The 17,702-nt window shown below is 40.6% G+C and overlaps 1 protein-coding gene across 3 annotated transcripts in view; it reads left to right on the top strand.

Moving 5' to 3' along the window:
* KCNU1 (potassium calcium-activated channel subfamily U member 1) overlaps positions 1-17,702 on the top strand; it is a 610,139-nt gene that overhangs the window by 466,259 nt on the left and 126,178 nt on the right. The window contains exon 10 of one of the 3 annotated variants that reach the window (XM_085000045.1): positions 8,156-8,209. Coding sequence is in view for 1 of the 3 variants with exons in the window: in XM_085000044.1 (XP_084856170.1) it covers positions 14,619-14,765 (147 nt within the window). In the remaining 2 variants the exon portion in view is untranslated. Of the gene's footprint in view, positions 1-8,155; positions 8,210-14,515; positions 14,766-17,702 lie in introns of those variants that run through there. The other 2 variants (XM_085000044.1, XR_014829893.1) reach the window with 2 other exon arrangements.

Here is a 17,702-nt window from a genome sequence, read left to right as displayed (position 1 = left end):
CCTCCGAGTCTTGGAGATCCCTCCAACTACGCTGATCTTTCCGACGGTTAGGTGGCTTCCCAGGGTGTGAGTTGCCTTTCTCCTTCACAGCTCCCTCTTGGGAATGCTTGTCCCATCCTGATTCCTTTTCTCCCTTTTTTTTCTTCTTTTGTTCTACCCAGTTATGTCAAGAGTTTTTTGCCCCTTTTGGAGGTTTAAGTTCTTCTGCCAGTATTCAGTTGATGTCCCGTGCAAATTGTTTTACTGTAGATGTGTTTTTTTTAATGTGTTTGTGGGAGAGGGAGAGCCTGTCCTCTTACTCTTGCGCCATCTTGCCTCCAACTCTCAACTTAAAATTTTAAGTGACCCCCTTCAACAATTAATGATTCTATAAATTCCAGAGTTCCCACTGTGGCACAGTGGGATCAAGGGCATCTCTGCAGTGCCAGGACACAGGTTCAACCCCTGCCCTGCACAGTGGGTTAAAAGATCCAATGTCGGGAGTTCCTGTTGTGGTTCAGTGGGTTATAAATTTGACTAGTAACGAGAGGATGCGGGTTCGATCCCTGGTCTTGTTCAGTGGATTAAGGATCTAAAGTTACCACAAGCTGCATTGTAGGTCACAGACGCAGCTGGGATCCAGCGTTGCTTTGGCATTGCAGGCTGGCAGCTGCAGCTCTGATTCAACCCCTAGCCTGGGAACTTCCATATGCCACAGGTGCAACCCTAAAAAAAAAAAAAAAAAAGATCCACTGTTGCTGCAGCTACACCCTAGGTCACAACTGCAGCTCAGATCTGATCCCTGACCCAGGGACTCCATATGCCAAGGGGAGGCCAAAAAAGAAAAAAATAGTTCAGTACTGAAGTCTTTTATACTGCTATTAACATTAATCCTAGTGGAAGCTATTGCTAAAATAGTTTCCCTGATTGCTTACTCTTGTCTTTCTATAGAACATATAGAACACATCACATTTCTGAGTTGAACTCACCACTTGACTCCTTAATATTATTTTCTGGCTGAGAAACATAATCTTTGGAGCTGCTTAACTTTCATCTTAAACTTAGTTGTTGACTTTCTTGTGAGGTCATTTTTCAGAAGATCTAAATGTGTATTTGTTTGTTTTATTTATTAAATGTAATCTTGAGCTTTAGTGAGTAGACAAGGCCAAGTGGAGAATAGAGTTAAGCTGAGTCATGACTTAAATACAGGGGAGCCAATTAAGCTTATCCACCAAGAGACACAGCATCTTAGCCGATTCTAGAACGTTAAACTCAAAGCCACGAGGCCTGCAAAATTATCGATGACTACTACAATTTGCCAAATAATTGAAATATTATATGTTATTCACAAAGGCCAAGAATCCATTGTTCTGTTTTCTGATGGTTCCTGATTCCCAGTAAGATACTTTATCTATAGTCTTTTTATTTTATATATCTTTTTGGCTGAGCCCTTGGCACACAGAACTTCCCAGGCCAGGGATCAGACCTGTGCCACACCAATGATAATGCCAGATCCTTAACCCATGCACCCCAACAGGAACTCCTTGAAGTTTTTTTTTTTTTTTTTTTTTTTTTATCTTTTTGTCTTTTGTTGTTGTTGTTGTTGTTGTTGTTGTTGTTATTGTTGCTATTTCTTGGGCCGCTCCCGCGGCATATGGAGGTTCCCAGGCTAGGGGTTGAATCGGAGCTGTAGCCACCGGCCTACACCAGAGCCACAGCAACGGGGGATCCGAGCCGCGTCTGCAACCTACACCACAGCTCACGGCAACGCCGGATCGTTAACCCACTGAGCAAGGGCAGGGATCGAACCCGCAACCTCATGGTTCCTAGTCGGATTCGTTAACCACTGCGCCACGACGGGAACTCCGAAGTTTTTTTTTTAATTCTGTTTACTTCCCATAGATAGATACCTTAAAATTAATAATTGAGCCAAAGAAAGTAAATATTTTGATGCTTTTGTAACATTTACATTTTCAATAGAAGTATTTGGGGCTGCATGTTTGCACTTGAGAAAACATTTTCTTTTATTGGAAGTTTTTCAGATTGCTTTCAAATATTTGTTTTATTTTCACCACTGAATATTCATGTTTCTTTTCCTTTTTTGAGTAATGTTTAATGTTATAAATTTTGTTATTTAGAAGAAGCATCAAAATTTTGGCCAATTATTTGTATCAAAAATGTATTGCTTATCCAGGTGCCCCCTCCAAAACAAAACAAAACAAAACAAAATGTATTGCTTGAGTAGTTCCCTTTGTGGATCAGTGGAAACGAACTTGACTAGCATGAGGACGCAAGTTCAATCCCTGGCATTGCTCAGTGGGTTAAGGATCTGGCATTGCCGTGAGCTGTGGTGTAGGTTGCAGATTTTGTTTGGATCCCAAGTTGCTGTGGCTGTGGCATAGGCCGGCAGCTACAGTCCAGTTTGACCCTGGCCTGCGTACCTCCATATGCCAGGGGTGCGGCCCTAAAAAGACAAAGAAAAAATGTTTTGCTTGCAAAAATATATTGCTTGGTTTTAATTTTATAATTATCATGAACTATAAAAAATAATTTTCATGTAATCAAAGAAATCTGTTTTCCTTTTGTGATTTTTTTCTTGTTATGCTTAGAAAGCTTTTTCCTTTCCCAGATCAGATGAATAGCAACTAAATTTTCTTCCAGTTTTAATTTCTTTTCTACTCGCTCTCTTCTCTCTTCCGTGTACCTGTCTTTGCTTTTTTTAGAAAAATTTCTGTAAATCTCATATCTCTTTTATAGAATTGAGCTCTGAAATTAAGAGGAAATATGGTTTAATGGAAGAACACATACTTTGGGATCAAAAGCTTGAGGCTTCTACTCCTGACTAGGTCTATGATCTTAGACAATTAACTCACATCCTGGAGTAAAGTGGGTATCAGAACATCCACCATCCAGGACTGTTGTAAAGGAGATGCTGTAAAATGGCTGGGATCCCAAAAACATTGTTTCTGCTCCCTCTCCCAATTTCATATGTGTTCATTCTTGCATCTCATGACATTTTCTCATCTGAAAAGATTTTGTTTCCTTTATCCTCTAAATTCCTCCTGCTCCTTATTACTGTCTCCTCCTTAAAGATATTATCTGGTCTCAGGTCCTTCTTTAGGGCTGTACCTCTGAGGTTATAACTAAGTACTAAATACCTATTCACAGTTTCTCCATGTTTTTTTGTGTGTTTGCCTTCTCCACACAATTATCTCCTCCACTAAACTCATCTTTTTAAAATGTGAGCAGATTTTGCAAGATGCAGTAGAGGAGACCAAGAAGATCTACAAATCTCAGCTGATTGTTTTCTTTATTTTTTGTTTTGATTTATCAAAATGAAACCAATATTTAAGAAGTAAATGCCTACTGCCAACCCTACCCTAAACAAGGAACTTGCACCTTAATATATAACTCCAACCCCTCAATGGCAAATGATATATTGTAGGTTATATGCCCTTCTCAGTACATTTTGGTGCATTGGGACTATTTCCTTGTTCTGAGCGAAGGCTCCCAGGTTGGGACCTCAAACTAAAGTCCTTCTAGGTGACCTGAGCCAGCCACTTGGAGTCTTCTCCTCCTGTCTCCCAGGGGATGACCACACCATTAAAGCATCAGAACATCCTCATCTGACTTCTTAGAAGAGCTCTCTTCCAGACAGGTTGCAAAATACTGCTAATCAGGTGTGATAACTGGTCCCATCCCTTCAGTATGGTCTACCTCCCCTTTTCTTCATCCCCTGCCCACTTCTTTCCTCCTTAGACTGAAGAGCTCCCCTGAGATACGTGATTTCCAAATCAGAGTAGCAGAGGCAGTCAATCAGGATAGCTATACAAGGCCATCAAAGATCCTTCATTAGCATCAAGTGCCCCTTTGTAAAGAACAATGCAGCCTGAGAGGAAGAAGAAGGTTCAGCCTCTGCATGGAAGCAAACTCAGAAGCGAATTTCTCTGTGCAAGATAAAGGCAGCAGCCTGCAACAGACCAGTCCATAAGGCTGTGTTGCTTAATTGTAATAGAGGAGAGAAGAGTTTTCTTCAGTCCTCTTAGGGTCCCTGGCTGGGTGTGAAAATTAAACTGCAAAGACAGATGAATAGGAGGAAATCATGCAAATTTTATTGAATTTTTACATGTAGATGACAGCGTTCACAAAAGAATGAAGACGGGGAGTTCCCATTGTGGCTCAGCCGGTTATGAACCTGACTAGTATCCGTGAGGATGAGGATCTGATCCCTGGCCTCACTCAGTGGGTTGAGGATCCGGTGTTGTCACAAGCTGCTTTGTAGGTTGTAGATGCTGCTTGAATCTGGCAGCTCCAATTTGACCCCTAGCCTGAGGACTTCCACATGTCATAGGTACAGCCCTAAAAGAAAAAAAAAAAAAGAATGAAGACTGAAGAAGTGACCAGAGCTGGAGGAAGCTTTTATAGCTTTTTGACAACCAATAAATCTGTGAAGAATTGAAAAGGCAAAGGGGTTTCCAGCAGGTATAGTTAATGGTGAAGGGGTAACTAGGAAGATAAGGGTTACTTGAGTAAGATTTATTTATACAGACTTCCTGGTCCTAAATTTCCTGTTTTTGGTGATAAAAATGTCTTTCTGCTTGATACCAAGACGGTACCTTTCACGGGGGGCGGGGGGGGGGTTATGACCTGTTTCAGGGCAAAAGGGCAACAAGGTGGAGGGAGTGACCTCTTGCTTCTGCGTTTTGTAAAAAAATAAAAGGCTTAAGATATTTGATATGCTGAGGGGTCATATTTTGGGGTGGCCTGTCCTGAACCCCATCGGTGAAAACACTGCTTCTGGAGTCAACTGGACTGTGGACTGGGCTTTGACTCAACATCACTGCTTTTAACTCAGAGATCTTGGACAAACTGCTGAATTTCTTTGGACTTCAAATCTTTAATCTCTAAAGTAGGCAAACTCTTATCTATCATATACAATTTTGATGATTTAGTGAAACAATCTGCATAAAGTGTTCAGCAGGGAACCCTGTGCTCAACAAATGACAGCTATTATTATTGAGCGTCCAAAGTGCTATTCTATTGAGGGCTTAATTCTTTAGGTTTTCTCCTAGTACCTAACTTGACCCTCATGCAAGCTATGAGGTAGACATTTTTCAGGTAGGTATTCTATGTTCTAGGAGACTTTTCGACCCAGATTTGGTAAGTAGTAAAGTCAAGATTCAAAGCCATCATTTGAGGGCCAGGGAACTGTCCCCTGGCCACAAATGACTTCTTGATTCTCCAGAGAAAGAATCACCATCTCTAGAGGCCAGTAATTCCCCTGTAACTAATGAGTTTCTAAAACATGTGCAGTGGTGTGTTGTGGTTGTTTTCATTCCATTTGCTTGACTCTTCTGGGAAGTGTTAAAGTGGAGCAGTCTAGATATCACATGTTGTCAGTTTGTTTAATGATTGTTCCAGGAGGAGGTGTTCTAGGTATAAGTGACAGATTTCCCATTTGATAAAAATGCATGTTTTTCAGACTCAGGACTCAGCCATCAACCCAAAAGCAAGGTTAATTATTTGAGTGTTGTTTGGCCAGGCTGGGGTACTAGACTCTGAACACCCCTACTACCAGCTCCTATCTCACTCCAGAAGCATGTGTGATGCTTACGATGAGAAAGAATAACCAGTGTGGGGCAGGTTTGAAAGAAAGAGTTTGGAAAGCAAAAGGCTCCCAGAAACATTTTCCAGCTGGAGAAGGGATTTGGGAGGACTCAGAAAGCCAAGAGCCATCTTTCTTACAGAAGCACTGTCTTTCCAGGGGAGGCTCATTAAATTTCTTCCACCTTTCTGGGCTTTGTTTTGCCTCATCTCATTAAATGGGAGGATTTTTTTAAAAATATACCCCTATTTTTTGATTTCTATGGTGGACCTGGATTGTCTATGACTGAAGTCACTCTTGTAAGATGGCCTTTGTAGCCAGAAAACCCAAGCAGAAGGAAACCTTCTGAGTGGAAATGCAATAAAATAATGTGCTATTTTGGTTCTTTCATTAAATTTACTAATCCAAGGATGGTGCTTCAGGGCAAGGATTAACTTTGCAAACATAATGGTCCTCTGACATATGAAAACCAGAGAGGTATCTAGAGCAACCCTTCCCAGACTGACGAGATTCATGTGCACAGCCCCAGACAGTTGTCCCTCCAGCTTCACAGAAATGAGCCGAGGCATTTACAAAGGGAGACATGGGCTGTCCTCTATCCACTGTTTCTCAGGACTCCATTTCTTCCCCCTACTCTGAGCAGGAACTGCAAAGGTATGGTTTTTAGGAGAGTTTATTTGTGTGTGCCTCAAGCCAAAAAAAAAAAAAAAAAAAAAAAAAAAGCCTAACTTTTCCTTTAAAAAAATAGGAGGGGGGCTTTGAAGGCAAAAGTTAGTGTTGCTTTCTAGTGGCAAGATTTCCAAAGGGTAACCTCAGTGAGTAAATTAGTCCCTAGTGCCCTGGGGGCCTTGGTTCCAGTACCCCCTCTGCCATGCTTAATACTTTGGATGCTTGAATCTCATATAAAACCACTGATACCGTTGAGCCTCAGTATCCATGAGTTCCGCATCCACAGATATGGAGGGTGGATGGTTACTGCTATGACACTTACCAGGCAAGAACCTGGCCTGTGATACTAATGATTGTGGACAATAAATGAGTAGCAGAAGGAGGGTACTTGCTTAGTGATGGCCATTCCATGGAGTTTGACTTTCTCAGCTAGTGAGTAAAATCTTGCCACACAATTGCTTTCTTCTTTCACTCTCTCTCTCTCTCCTGGCCAGAAAGGGTCCGATCCTTATTTCTTTGGTAGCACTCATCCCCCAGCCATCAGTTCAGTGCTTGTTAGAAGTGAAATCAAAAAGATGTTTTAAAATACTCAGATTTTACCAAATAAGCTGACCATTAGTGCTTGATATCAGCTCACCATCTTTTTCATACAGAATGCTGTGCATTTGAATGGATTGGGTAGCAAGCACTGCTTTCACAAATTGAAGAATATTCCTCTGCCTTGATCTCAGTTTTCTTTTTAAAAGAAATAAGCTGGACTTAAGAATAAACAGATTTAATGCTCAATTATTCTTGGACCTCAATACTTATTTACATAGTTCTTGCATATTGTATTCCAAAAGACCCTTACTTCAAGGACATACTGAAAAAAAGCAAATAAATACAGTAATGCAACAGTTTCATTGAAATGCTGTATCAAGGGCATTGCTTATAGAGGCAGTTTTTAGGCAAAATGCAATTAAAATCACAGTTCTGATGAAGAAACACATGCTATTAAAGAGGGCAACATCACCCTTTGATGGGAGAAATAATAGAGCTGGGTGAATAAGCAGAGCTCTGTTTTAGAAGATGTTAACCAGTTTCAGAGCATTTCATTTGCCTTGTGCATGCATATCATTTGTTGAGATTTTCTCTAAAAATAGGTAGATTCAAAGAAATTTGGTTTTTGGGAAGTTATTTTATAACTAAAGAGTCTTCATTTCACTCCTGATGTAATTGCAAAACTGATGGTTTATCCCCATACCAGAGATGGCGCTAAAGGCCAGTCCTTTCATCTCCTGCCAAAACTTGCAAAGAAACAAGGGATTGGAGAGGACTGTGTGGATGAACATGCCGATTCAATAGGAGCTGATACTGAAAAGATGGCTTTCATCTCCCGTGCTATTGGTGACAACTCAGTCTTTCAATCTAATATCCAAGTTGGATGCATCTGCCCAGGGGCTCCAGCAAACACACAGTTGATTGAAATTAGGATTTTGGAAACCTGCTCCCTACAGTACCCAGAAGAATAATGCAACCAACTGTTGGGACAATGCCTAGTGATACCTCTTAGCTTTTTGGTGGTAGACCAGTAATCCAAAGTAGTAGAGTAGATGAACAAAGCCATGGCATTGTCATCAATGCATGGGAACCACAGCTAGAATCTCTGGTTGGAGCTGCCAAAGTGAGCCTCCCCATTGTGTTTCTCACACCACTCTTGCTGTTGGGCATTTAGTATTCCAATGAAATCACCAGCTTCATGTTCAGCTGGCCTGATTGCTGAAGAAGCTGATTACATTATTCATTCTCATAAAAGGATTTTTAGGACTCTCAAGGATCCATAGAGGATTTAAAAAAAAAAAAAAGAAAGAGAAGAAAAAACCTCCAGAGTTATCAACAGTTTATCTTTCTGTTCTTTCAAAGAGACAGAGTCACAGAGGATAAATGGAGAGAGCCTGAACAGAGAATGGATTTTGGGTGAGTTTAGAATCCCTGTCTTATATAGAATTTGTCTTTTCATTTCTGCTTTTCATTTCTCCTTTCTACTTCTTTTCTGGATGGGTCCTCCATCTTCTTGAAAACAACAATACCAGAACCAACCAAACAAAACCCTACTGTTTGCTTATTTCCCTATGAAATACTTCCATCTACTGGATAAATGGAGAAAACTCATGCCTCGACTTTGTTGCTATACTTGTACCAGGATATATGAAGACCATCTAGCACAATAATTAGAAATCACAAATTAGAAAATTAAAGAGGTTGAGGAAATTCTTCACTTTGAACCTAGCAAAGGAAACTCCCCATGTATTTGATATACAAATGAACACACATATACAGTTTGGAAATAGCCAGATTGAAATATAAATCTGCAGTTGTCACAGAAAGCAAATTTGAGGGGAAAAGGGATGAGAGGCTAGGCAGAGAGAGAGGGGAAGAGATGGCCTTTCTGGTAAAGCAGGTGGCATGTTTCTAGTCAAATCAGACAGGAAGGGAGGCTCTGGATTCAGAGATTGTGGCCAAGTTAACTATATTTCCTCTATGAAGAAAAGTAATTCCATGAGACCTGAAAAGAAGTAAGATTGTCTTCTAACTTATCAAAGGGGACACTCTCAATCAAAGCTACTCAGAAATGATGCTTCTTCCTCCCTTTTTTTTTTTTTTTAAACATTCCATACTCATTTATTTTGCATCTGGAAGTTTGTACCTCTTAATCCCCCCTTCTTTCCTTATCCTCCTACCCCCTTCCCTCTCTGGCAACCAACTGTTTGTTCTCTGTATCTATGACTCTGTGCCTGTTTTGGTCTGTTTGTTTGTTTTGTTTTTCCATGTCTTGGCTATTGTAAATAATACTGCAGTGAACATGGGGGTGTATGTACCTTTTCAAATCTAAAAAACAAATCAGTATTTGTCTTTCTGATTTATTTCATTTAGCATACTACCCTCTAGGTCTATCCATTTTTCTCAAATGACAAGATTTCATTCTTTTCTATGGCTGAGTAATTGTTGATCTCTCTCTCTCTCTCTCTCTCTCTCTCTCACACACACACACACACAAACACACATTCATTCATCCATCTACTGATGAGCACTTAGGTTGCTTCCATGTGTTGGCTATTGTAAATACTGCAGTGAACATAGGGGTGTATGTACCTTTTCAAATTAGTGTTTTTGTTTTCTTTGGATAAATACACAGGAGTAGAATCATGGGATCATATGATTGCTCTGTTTTTAATATTTTTGTGGAATCTCCATATTGTTTTCCATAATAGCTGAACAAATTTTATGTTCCCACCAACTGTGCATGAGAGTTCCCTGTTCTCCATATCCTAGCCAACACTTGTTATTCATTGTCCTTTTGATAATAGCCATTCTGACAGGTATGAGGTGTCATCTCACTGTGGTTTTGATTAGCATTTCTTTGATGATGGGTGATGTTGAGCATCTTTTCATGTGCTTGTTGGCCATCTGTATGTCTTCTTTGGAAAAATGTCTATTTAGATCTCTACCCCTTTTTTTAAATTACTCAATGAATTTTATTACATTTACAGTTGTACAATGATCATCACAACCTGATTTTATAGCATTTTCAGGAAAATGTCCTTTTCTTAAACTGGGTTGTTTGTGGGGTTTTGTGTTGACTTATATGAGTTTCTCATTCATTTTTAAAAAGAATCCATATGGAAAGTGAGGTCAGATGCTGGAATTTGGAAAGATGTTTACCATCTATTAGAGAACTAATCCAGACTTATGGAATTAAAGATTCATAGTGTGTCAAAGCTGGTTGGAATCTCAAACACAAGTCCAGCTTCCTCATTTGACTGATAAGAAAATTAGGATTGGAAAAGCACAAGGATGCTGTCTATAAATACTTAAACTTCAGAAGTAAACTAACAAATCCAACAAAAGATAACAAAATTCAAGCTTTCTGTAAGGATTTTAAATACATGTGTATTGTTTATAATATCAGCTTCTCCGGAGTTAATAATTTCTAAAAAACAAACTCATGTGCTCACTAAAATGGTATAGACATTCTCTTGGACTAAAATACCTACTACAGTGGAGCTTCCATGGTTTGTCTGCTTAGAATAAATAGGGAATAACAGAGTGAGGAAAAAAGTACAGTGCCTTTTTTAAAGAGTGAGTTTCAATAGAAAACAGGTCTAAATAGAATATAGATTAAATTATATTCCCTCAAAGGTAAGCTTTCTCTGAATGTGGTTCATATACTCTCTCTCCTATTCCATGCAACTGTAAGGAGAGGAATTCAACCAAAAAGGAAGACTGAAGAAGGAGAAAAGACTTGGTGACTAAAATAGCTTCATGGGAACACTCTGAGAGACAGTTTAGCTTTTCCAGTGTGTTAGATACATTAAATCAACAGGAAGATGCTTATCCTGGAAATGGCTTCCACTATGGTATGAACATTCTTTGGAGGTAAAACCTCCTTCATTCCTGGCGTTAGACCTGGTTCTGTCATTAACTAGTTGCCTGGACTGAGGCTCCTATGTCTTAACTGATGTAATTGACCAAGGGTGTGGATGTTCCCTGCGGTATGAAATAAACCCCTGCTTGATGAATTAGCTGGGATGGATGGTTTTAGGCACTTAGAAGATAACATTACAATATGACGTATTACCTTCAGAAGCATTAAAAGCACATGCACACATGTACACACACATTCATGAGTGCTGCTATATACACTTAAAAAATTAAGTTCTTGCTTTCTTAGAAGTGGCATGTCCCTTGAAGAGAGCAAATTTTTAAAAATGAAGCATTTATTCAGTCTCATTATACAGTATAATTTTTCTAGAATATTGGACTGCCCAGAGGTAAATTACAGAGATGTGTACAAAGTGAAGCTATTTTTCTAATCAAATCACTGACATGTTAAAAAATTCATCTGAACTGGAAAAAAAAAAAAAAGTTCTTCAGTAGCAGAGTCTTCATTTCTTAGATCTAGTTTTAAAGGCATAGCAGTGAAAGGCCCCAACAACCATAAGGAGGTACCAGCCAGAGTACAGGGTCAGCCTTGAGGTGTCCTTGCCCCCAGCCCTCAGGTACAGATGTGACCTTGGGCTGGACTTTGCTCTCACCTGCCCGCATGTCTCACTGAGACTGGCCTCTTCTCACTCTGGACCAGTGTCTTCTCTGTGTGGAAGCCGGGACCATCCTTTCATAACTGGCATTTAATCATATAAACTCCCTTCTTTAAAATTCTTTTTAGTCCTGTTTCTTCTTAAAGTTGTGTATGTGGGGGGGGGTTGTCTTTTATCTGAAACTGGAACACAAAGGTTGCCTTCAGACATGACCAGCTTTCTCTTGTGCCACTGCTTTCCATCCAACTAGTCTCCTTGGATGTGCCATTTCCCCTCCCACCTTTACCCACAAGATTCCCCTGGCCTCACAGTGTTTGCCCCAGCTTCCCCAAGCCCACTGGGCACCCGGGCCCAGGTAGCCTCTCATGCTCCAGAGCCCAGCTTCACACCCAACATACTGGAGGCAGCATCCTGACCACCTCTAGGTGTCCTGACCTGGTGAGGTTCCTCCTTCCACCACTTGGCTTCCTCCCCAGACACTTTTCCAGTTTCTAATAGTAAATGATTCCCTCTGGTAACTGTATTCCCTGGAGGAGATGAACTAGGTTTGTTTTATTCACACTTTCAGTGCTCAGAATATAGTAGTTACTCAAGGTGAACACATGCACATACACACACACCATGTAACCAGGTACATACACATACACAAACCATGTCACCAGGCACATACAAACACACACCATGTCACCAGGCACACCCACACACCATGTTGCCAGGTACACATACACATACAGACACACAAACCATGTCACCAGGCCTGCACACACATGCCACATCATACCATGTCCTGTGCATACACACACTGCTGATGGCACTTCCTTCAGAGGACAGTTTGTAGAGAGAGGTGGGAAATACAGAGTAGAAAGGTGTGGATAACTTCAATTAAGATCCATGTAGATTCAGTATTTCATTCACCTAACACATATATTGAAAGATCTATGTGTTTATCTATCTATTCCTTAGGTCACCATATACTAAGTTCATGTGATTTGCTGGCATGTTCTGGGTGTCTGATTTGATTCAGGGTACTCTGCAATGAAGACAGTGGGTAGGTCCCCTAAGCTCATGGAGCCTTGGCCCAGTAAGGGAAGATAGGAAATAGACCAGGCAACAAGGAAATAACAGAATTATCAGTGGTAGGAAGTGCTGAGGAGGAGGAGGACGGGGTCAAGATGCCCTAAGAGAGAATCTCAGGGCATGGGACTAAGCCCTCCTTTCTGGAGGATGGTCAGAAGGGCAGGACAGGACATTCCAATGAAGACCTAAAAATAGCAGCTGCTAGAGACTGGAGTGAGTGATCATCAGTCAGCAGAGGTAACAGGGTGTTATGAAGGCTGGAGACAGAAAAGCCTGCGTGTTCTCATAGCTAAGAGGACGCAGTGCGGCTCGAGCACAGCACAGTGAGGCAGCATGGGATGCAGGGTGACCAGTTACCCCAGTCTGTCCAGAACCCAGGACCAACGGGTTTCCCAGGGCCTTGAGCCTTCCATACTGAACCAGGGACAGTTCTGGGGAAATGAGGATGGCTGGACACTCCAGGTTCAAGATGAATTTGGAGATCCTGACTTTGAAAACACCCTTACATTTTTTGACTCACCCACAGAAGCTAGTAATATTAGCACAATAACAGAACATTAGAGAAACTACTACCTGTCTGTTTAAATTGAGTTAGATATTTTTTTTTCTCAGAGGTCAGTTTCTCAGAAAAGGAAAAAGATGCTTAGACAGTATCTTGGAAAGAATTTGTAATACATTGGCAATAGTAAGTCGCAAAAGTTAGGAAATGAGAAAATTTCCCTGATGGTGACAGTTTAATCAGTGCTTAAGAGTAATCACACTAAGTAAATGATATGAATGAACCTGGACTTGAAAACTGCCATCTTATTTTACAAATATCTATAGACATATAGTGTGTGTGTGTGTGTGTGTGTGTGTGTGTGTGTGTGTGTGTGATATAAACAAATAAGTCCTTCCTTCTTCTTCCTACTTCCTTCTTCTCCCTTCCGTCCTTTTCCCTTCCTTTCTTTATCCTCCTATCCCCTCCTTTCTTTGTAATCAATGCCATTCGGAAAAAGAACTGTAATAGCTAACAGTACCTTTTCTAGCATTGAGTTTTATGCTTTTCAAAATATGATCCTGCTGCCTTATTGAATCCTCAATAATTCTATCAATAATTCAAGTATGTATTATCTTCAACATAAAATAAGAAATATGAAAAGTAAAGTGACTTCGTAGTCATCACACAGTAACTTAACAGAAGACCTGGAGCTGAAGCTCTGAGCTCTGAACTCTTGGAGCAGAGGTCTTCACAGTGCTGCCCTCTGCTAATTAGCTAGTTTAAGGACAGGATTTTGTGAAAATTATAGGTAAACTTACAGGGAGGAAACATAGCATCTAGGAAATGATGTCGTTACAGTCTGCCACACATAGCAGAATCATGGCAGGTTCCAAAGGGCAACAAAATCCCTCCTGGGTCGTATCAGCTGATGTTAGGTCCTCTTCACAATAACTGGGGGGAACTAGCCCCTCCCTTGGGCACTGACATTTTTGCCTGCCACTTGTGCACACTGAAAGGTATGACATTTCTTACACCCTTGAAAACATCAGAGAAAATAAAAGCTACTGCTCTCCTTTTGAACTTTACCTCTGCTGGACCAAAGGGTTTGCTGACAGGGCAGGGATAAAAAGCAAGAGAGGAAAGGGTCCTACAAAGAAGAGATAAGGGGAACAGATTCCCCAGGTAAAAAGCAATCAACCAGGGTTCACCTGTGCCTCCTACAATACCTGCGCTCTGTACTGTGCCTTTCTGGCTGAGAGGATGTGCAGAAATCTTGAAGTACTTCTCTCATCCATGCTTCTTGCTCAGGAGAAGAATCAGCACCTGGACACACAGGTGGTTGGAAGTCATTTCACTCAGAAAAAGTTGTTCTAAAGTGGTTTGCACAAACTGAACGGATGGCCCATGGCCACAAAGGATGCAGTTTCCTTCAGGTCATGGAGAAAGTCCAGAACAGCATCCCATCTAGATCCTAGTCTTCCGAAGACCCACATTGTGGACCTTTTGCTGCCTGGCATTCATTCCATTGCCTCCTTTGAGTCAGCACTGTGTTGCCTACCCAACCCCCTCGCTGTTACTGCACCTGGTGTTAGGACCCTGATACACCCAACTCTGATTCCTGGAATCATTACCATGTGATCATGACATCATAGAAGAAGCAGCCTGACAATTCTGTCTCCTGGTGTTTTGAACCAAGACAGTGGAGAATAGTGGGGAAGACCAGGGGAAAATGTCTTGTACAGCTGAGATCCAAGCAGCATTTATTCTTTCCTCCATTGTGACCTTCTTCAGTGGACTCTTCATCTTATTAACATCCAGGCTAATCTGGAGGGGCATTGAAAAACGGCAAAAGAGCAAGGGAAAAGGCATTTTCCTGGTCAGTTCCCCTGTGTGGAGATCAGAGACAGGATTGGCTTGCGTTTGTGTTTAGAAGATGGTGGAGGAGTCACCCAGTTTTCTCCGGGGTCAAAGTGACTTAGAAAGAGGTCTGCCCCATCCTGCTGGTGGCAGGGGTGGAAAACAGGACCCCAGGCAGCCATTCCAAAGGGTGCAGCTACAAGGCCAGACCCCCTCTGCCACCACTGGGAGAAGCAAGGCCTGATGTGGAAGATGATGAATGTTGGCTCTGGAATCAGAGGTCACTGTTCTGGAAAAACATCCATGAATGTGATGTCTGTGCCTCCATTTGGAATATCAAAATGACAATTGTGTTAGGTACCATGAAGGAGGCAGAAAGGCAGGTCAATGCCAGTCTCACTTTTAGAAATCATTCATGCATGCAGGCTACCCATGTACTCACAGGGGCACGTGACCTTTTAGACACACATTAATACAACACGCAGAGTTGCATACACATACGCACAGAAACCCATGCCTACATGGACATGCCATCCAGTCACAAATGCAAACCCAAACAAGTGTTGCAAGGGTGGGTGCTGGTGAATAACTGTTGAAAAATGATGATGGTGAGAATAATGGTATGTTACACAGGTAAGACTCTGCTTAAGAGCTTGAAAGAAAAACTCAAATGCTATGTAACGGCTATTCTGTTACCAAAGGTTGAAGGCAAATGTCTTTCTCAATTTGTTTCCCCAGCTTTTTTTCTCTGCTGGATCACAGTCATTTCCTTAAGAGAACCCATTTCACCTATGCTTTGTAATTAATACTGAAAAGGTGCTGGAAACATTGTCTAGATGCTACATGCTGACATAAAATAACAGAATTTAGAACTTGGTGACTTTTTTAAGGCCATTAGCAATATCATAATATGATATTCAAGTGTCTACATTCGAGAAGTATCCAATATGGAAGTTTATAGATTTCCTTGATGAATTCATTCTAATTATTTCTAGATTAAAGACTTTAAACAGTGGCATAACAATTGGGAAAAGAATCCTGGGCTGTTGGCTTCTTAACACCCCAGGTAGGGGGCACAAGTCAGTCCTGGTATGGTGTATCTGCCTTCTACCTTTTTTATTTCAGCGCACAACTTTCTTGGTAGAATTATTTAATCTCCTTAGACTTCTGCTCCAGGAAATGTATCTTCTTCCCCATTATCTTCATTTTGTGTGGTTACAAAATTGTGAGAACCCATTTGTCCATAAACATTTGCTATATTCTTCATTTCTTTCTTTTGATGTAATTTATGTCTACCCTCCAGTCCAGGGGTAACTTTTTCACTTCAAATAGGAAGCGCATGTGACAAAATGTTAATAAGTGAAGTCTGAGCGACCAGAAGACTATATTGCTCTGCTTTTAAATCTTGAAGAGAGGGTTTGATGAAAGTTGAGTGACTTCTCAGTAATGTCATATCTAATTAAATGGAGAGTGTTGTATTTTTCTCTAAGCCCTTGGGGAAGTTGGTCTAATGCAAAAATGTCGCAAATCTAGATACTGTGAAATGTTCTTTTTAAAAATTATTTGGAGTCATAATTTTCTTCTTAAATGTGCATTTTAAAAAGATTTACTACATTCATAAGTACAGTTTTATTATATCTTAGGACCAATTTGTTTTCCCACAGAAGGCACCTCAATTTTATAATGGAATTCAAATGAGTGTTCCATATTAATGCCATCAAATGTTTTTTTTTAAAAAAATCAATGCTCAGACAACTTCCCAGGGAGGCACATGATGAGTCATAAGTATTAGAGGCAATCATTGATCAAGATATAAACTCTATCAAATAGTCATTTAATGAGACTTCTCTTCTTACCATTCATAAATATCAGTAGAATAATTAAGCCATTTCAAAACCCTAGCTTTACATAAGATGATCTTTTTTGAAAGTCAGAGGCCTCTGTCTGCATGGCGTAGTCAAGCCCAGTTTCCTTGGGTCTTTCTCTGTGGCAGTTCAAGACTGTCAGTGGACATGGCGTCTGATTCACATCCTGGCCTGTTCTCACTGCCTGTCCATGGGCTGGTCATTACTTTCTGTATAAGTCAGTATACAGAAATAATTTTATCCATATAAAAGGGATTTAATCAGACTTAGTTTGTTTACATCATAGGATTATAATAAATTTCAAAGAACATTGTCCCTTGCTAACTGCAGTGGGGTTGTTGCAGGACACGCACCCCCATCCCCAAATCTGGGAATGCTCAAATCTCTTACATAAAATGACATAGTACTTGCGTATAACTTGCACACATCTTACGGTATACTTCAAATCATTTCTAGGTTAGTCCTATTACCTAATACAATGTAAATAGTTGCTAGCATTTACATTCAAGTTTTGTTTTTTCAGAACTTTCTGGAATTATTTTTTCAAATATTTTCTATCAGAGGCTGGTTGGTTGAATCCTTAAATGTGGAACCTGTGGATACAGAGGGGAGATTGTATAATAAGTAAAGCCATTTTATAAATTCAGCATGATATGATGCCAGATAAGGAATTAAAAGCAACATAAAATGGCTAAAATGTTCCTCCTTCTTCCACTCTCTAAAAAAGCAGATGGAGAAATCAATTGGTAATCTTTTTTTCTTTGTCTATGTGTCATGATAGAAAAGGATAAGATGCTTATTCCCAGAACACAAAGAAGCACACTACTCCCAACCCTGATCATTACCATATCATTCCAAAATGCAAGCATGAAGGGTCTGGAGCGGAGAGCATGTTAGAAGGGCACAGCAAAGACTGCAGAACTTAGAATGAAAAAACCGTGCAGAAGAGCAGCATAGTAAAATTCATTGTGTGAAGACGGGGAAGCGACTTCAGTGCTCCTGCGGGTGGAGGAGGTGGGGTGCAGTCTGCCTGATGCCACAGCAGGAGATGCCATCAACATGCATGATACAGATGACTGTCTCCAAGAACC

This window comes from Sus scrofa, chromosome 15, assembly GCF_054392235.1.
Source record: "Sus scrofa isolate SSC_HxYL_T2T_F1_AM1 chromosome 15, Sscrofa_HxYL_maternal_Yorkshire_Landrace_v2.0, whole genome shotgun sequence".
NCBI classification, from domain to species: domain Eukaryota; kingdom Metazoa; phylum Chordata; class Mammalia; order Artiodactyla; family Suidae; genus Sus; species Sus scrofa.
Note: the sequence above shows the minus strand (reverse complement) of the source record. Positions and strands in the feature narration are given on the sequence as shown.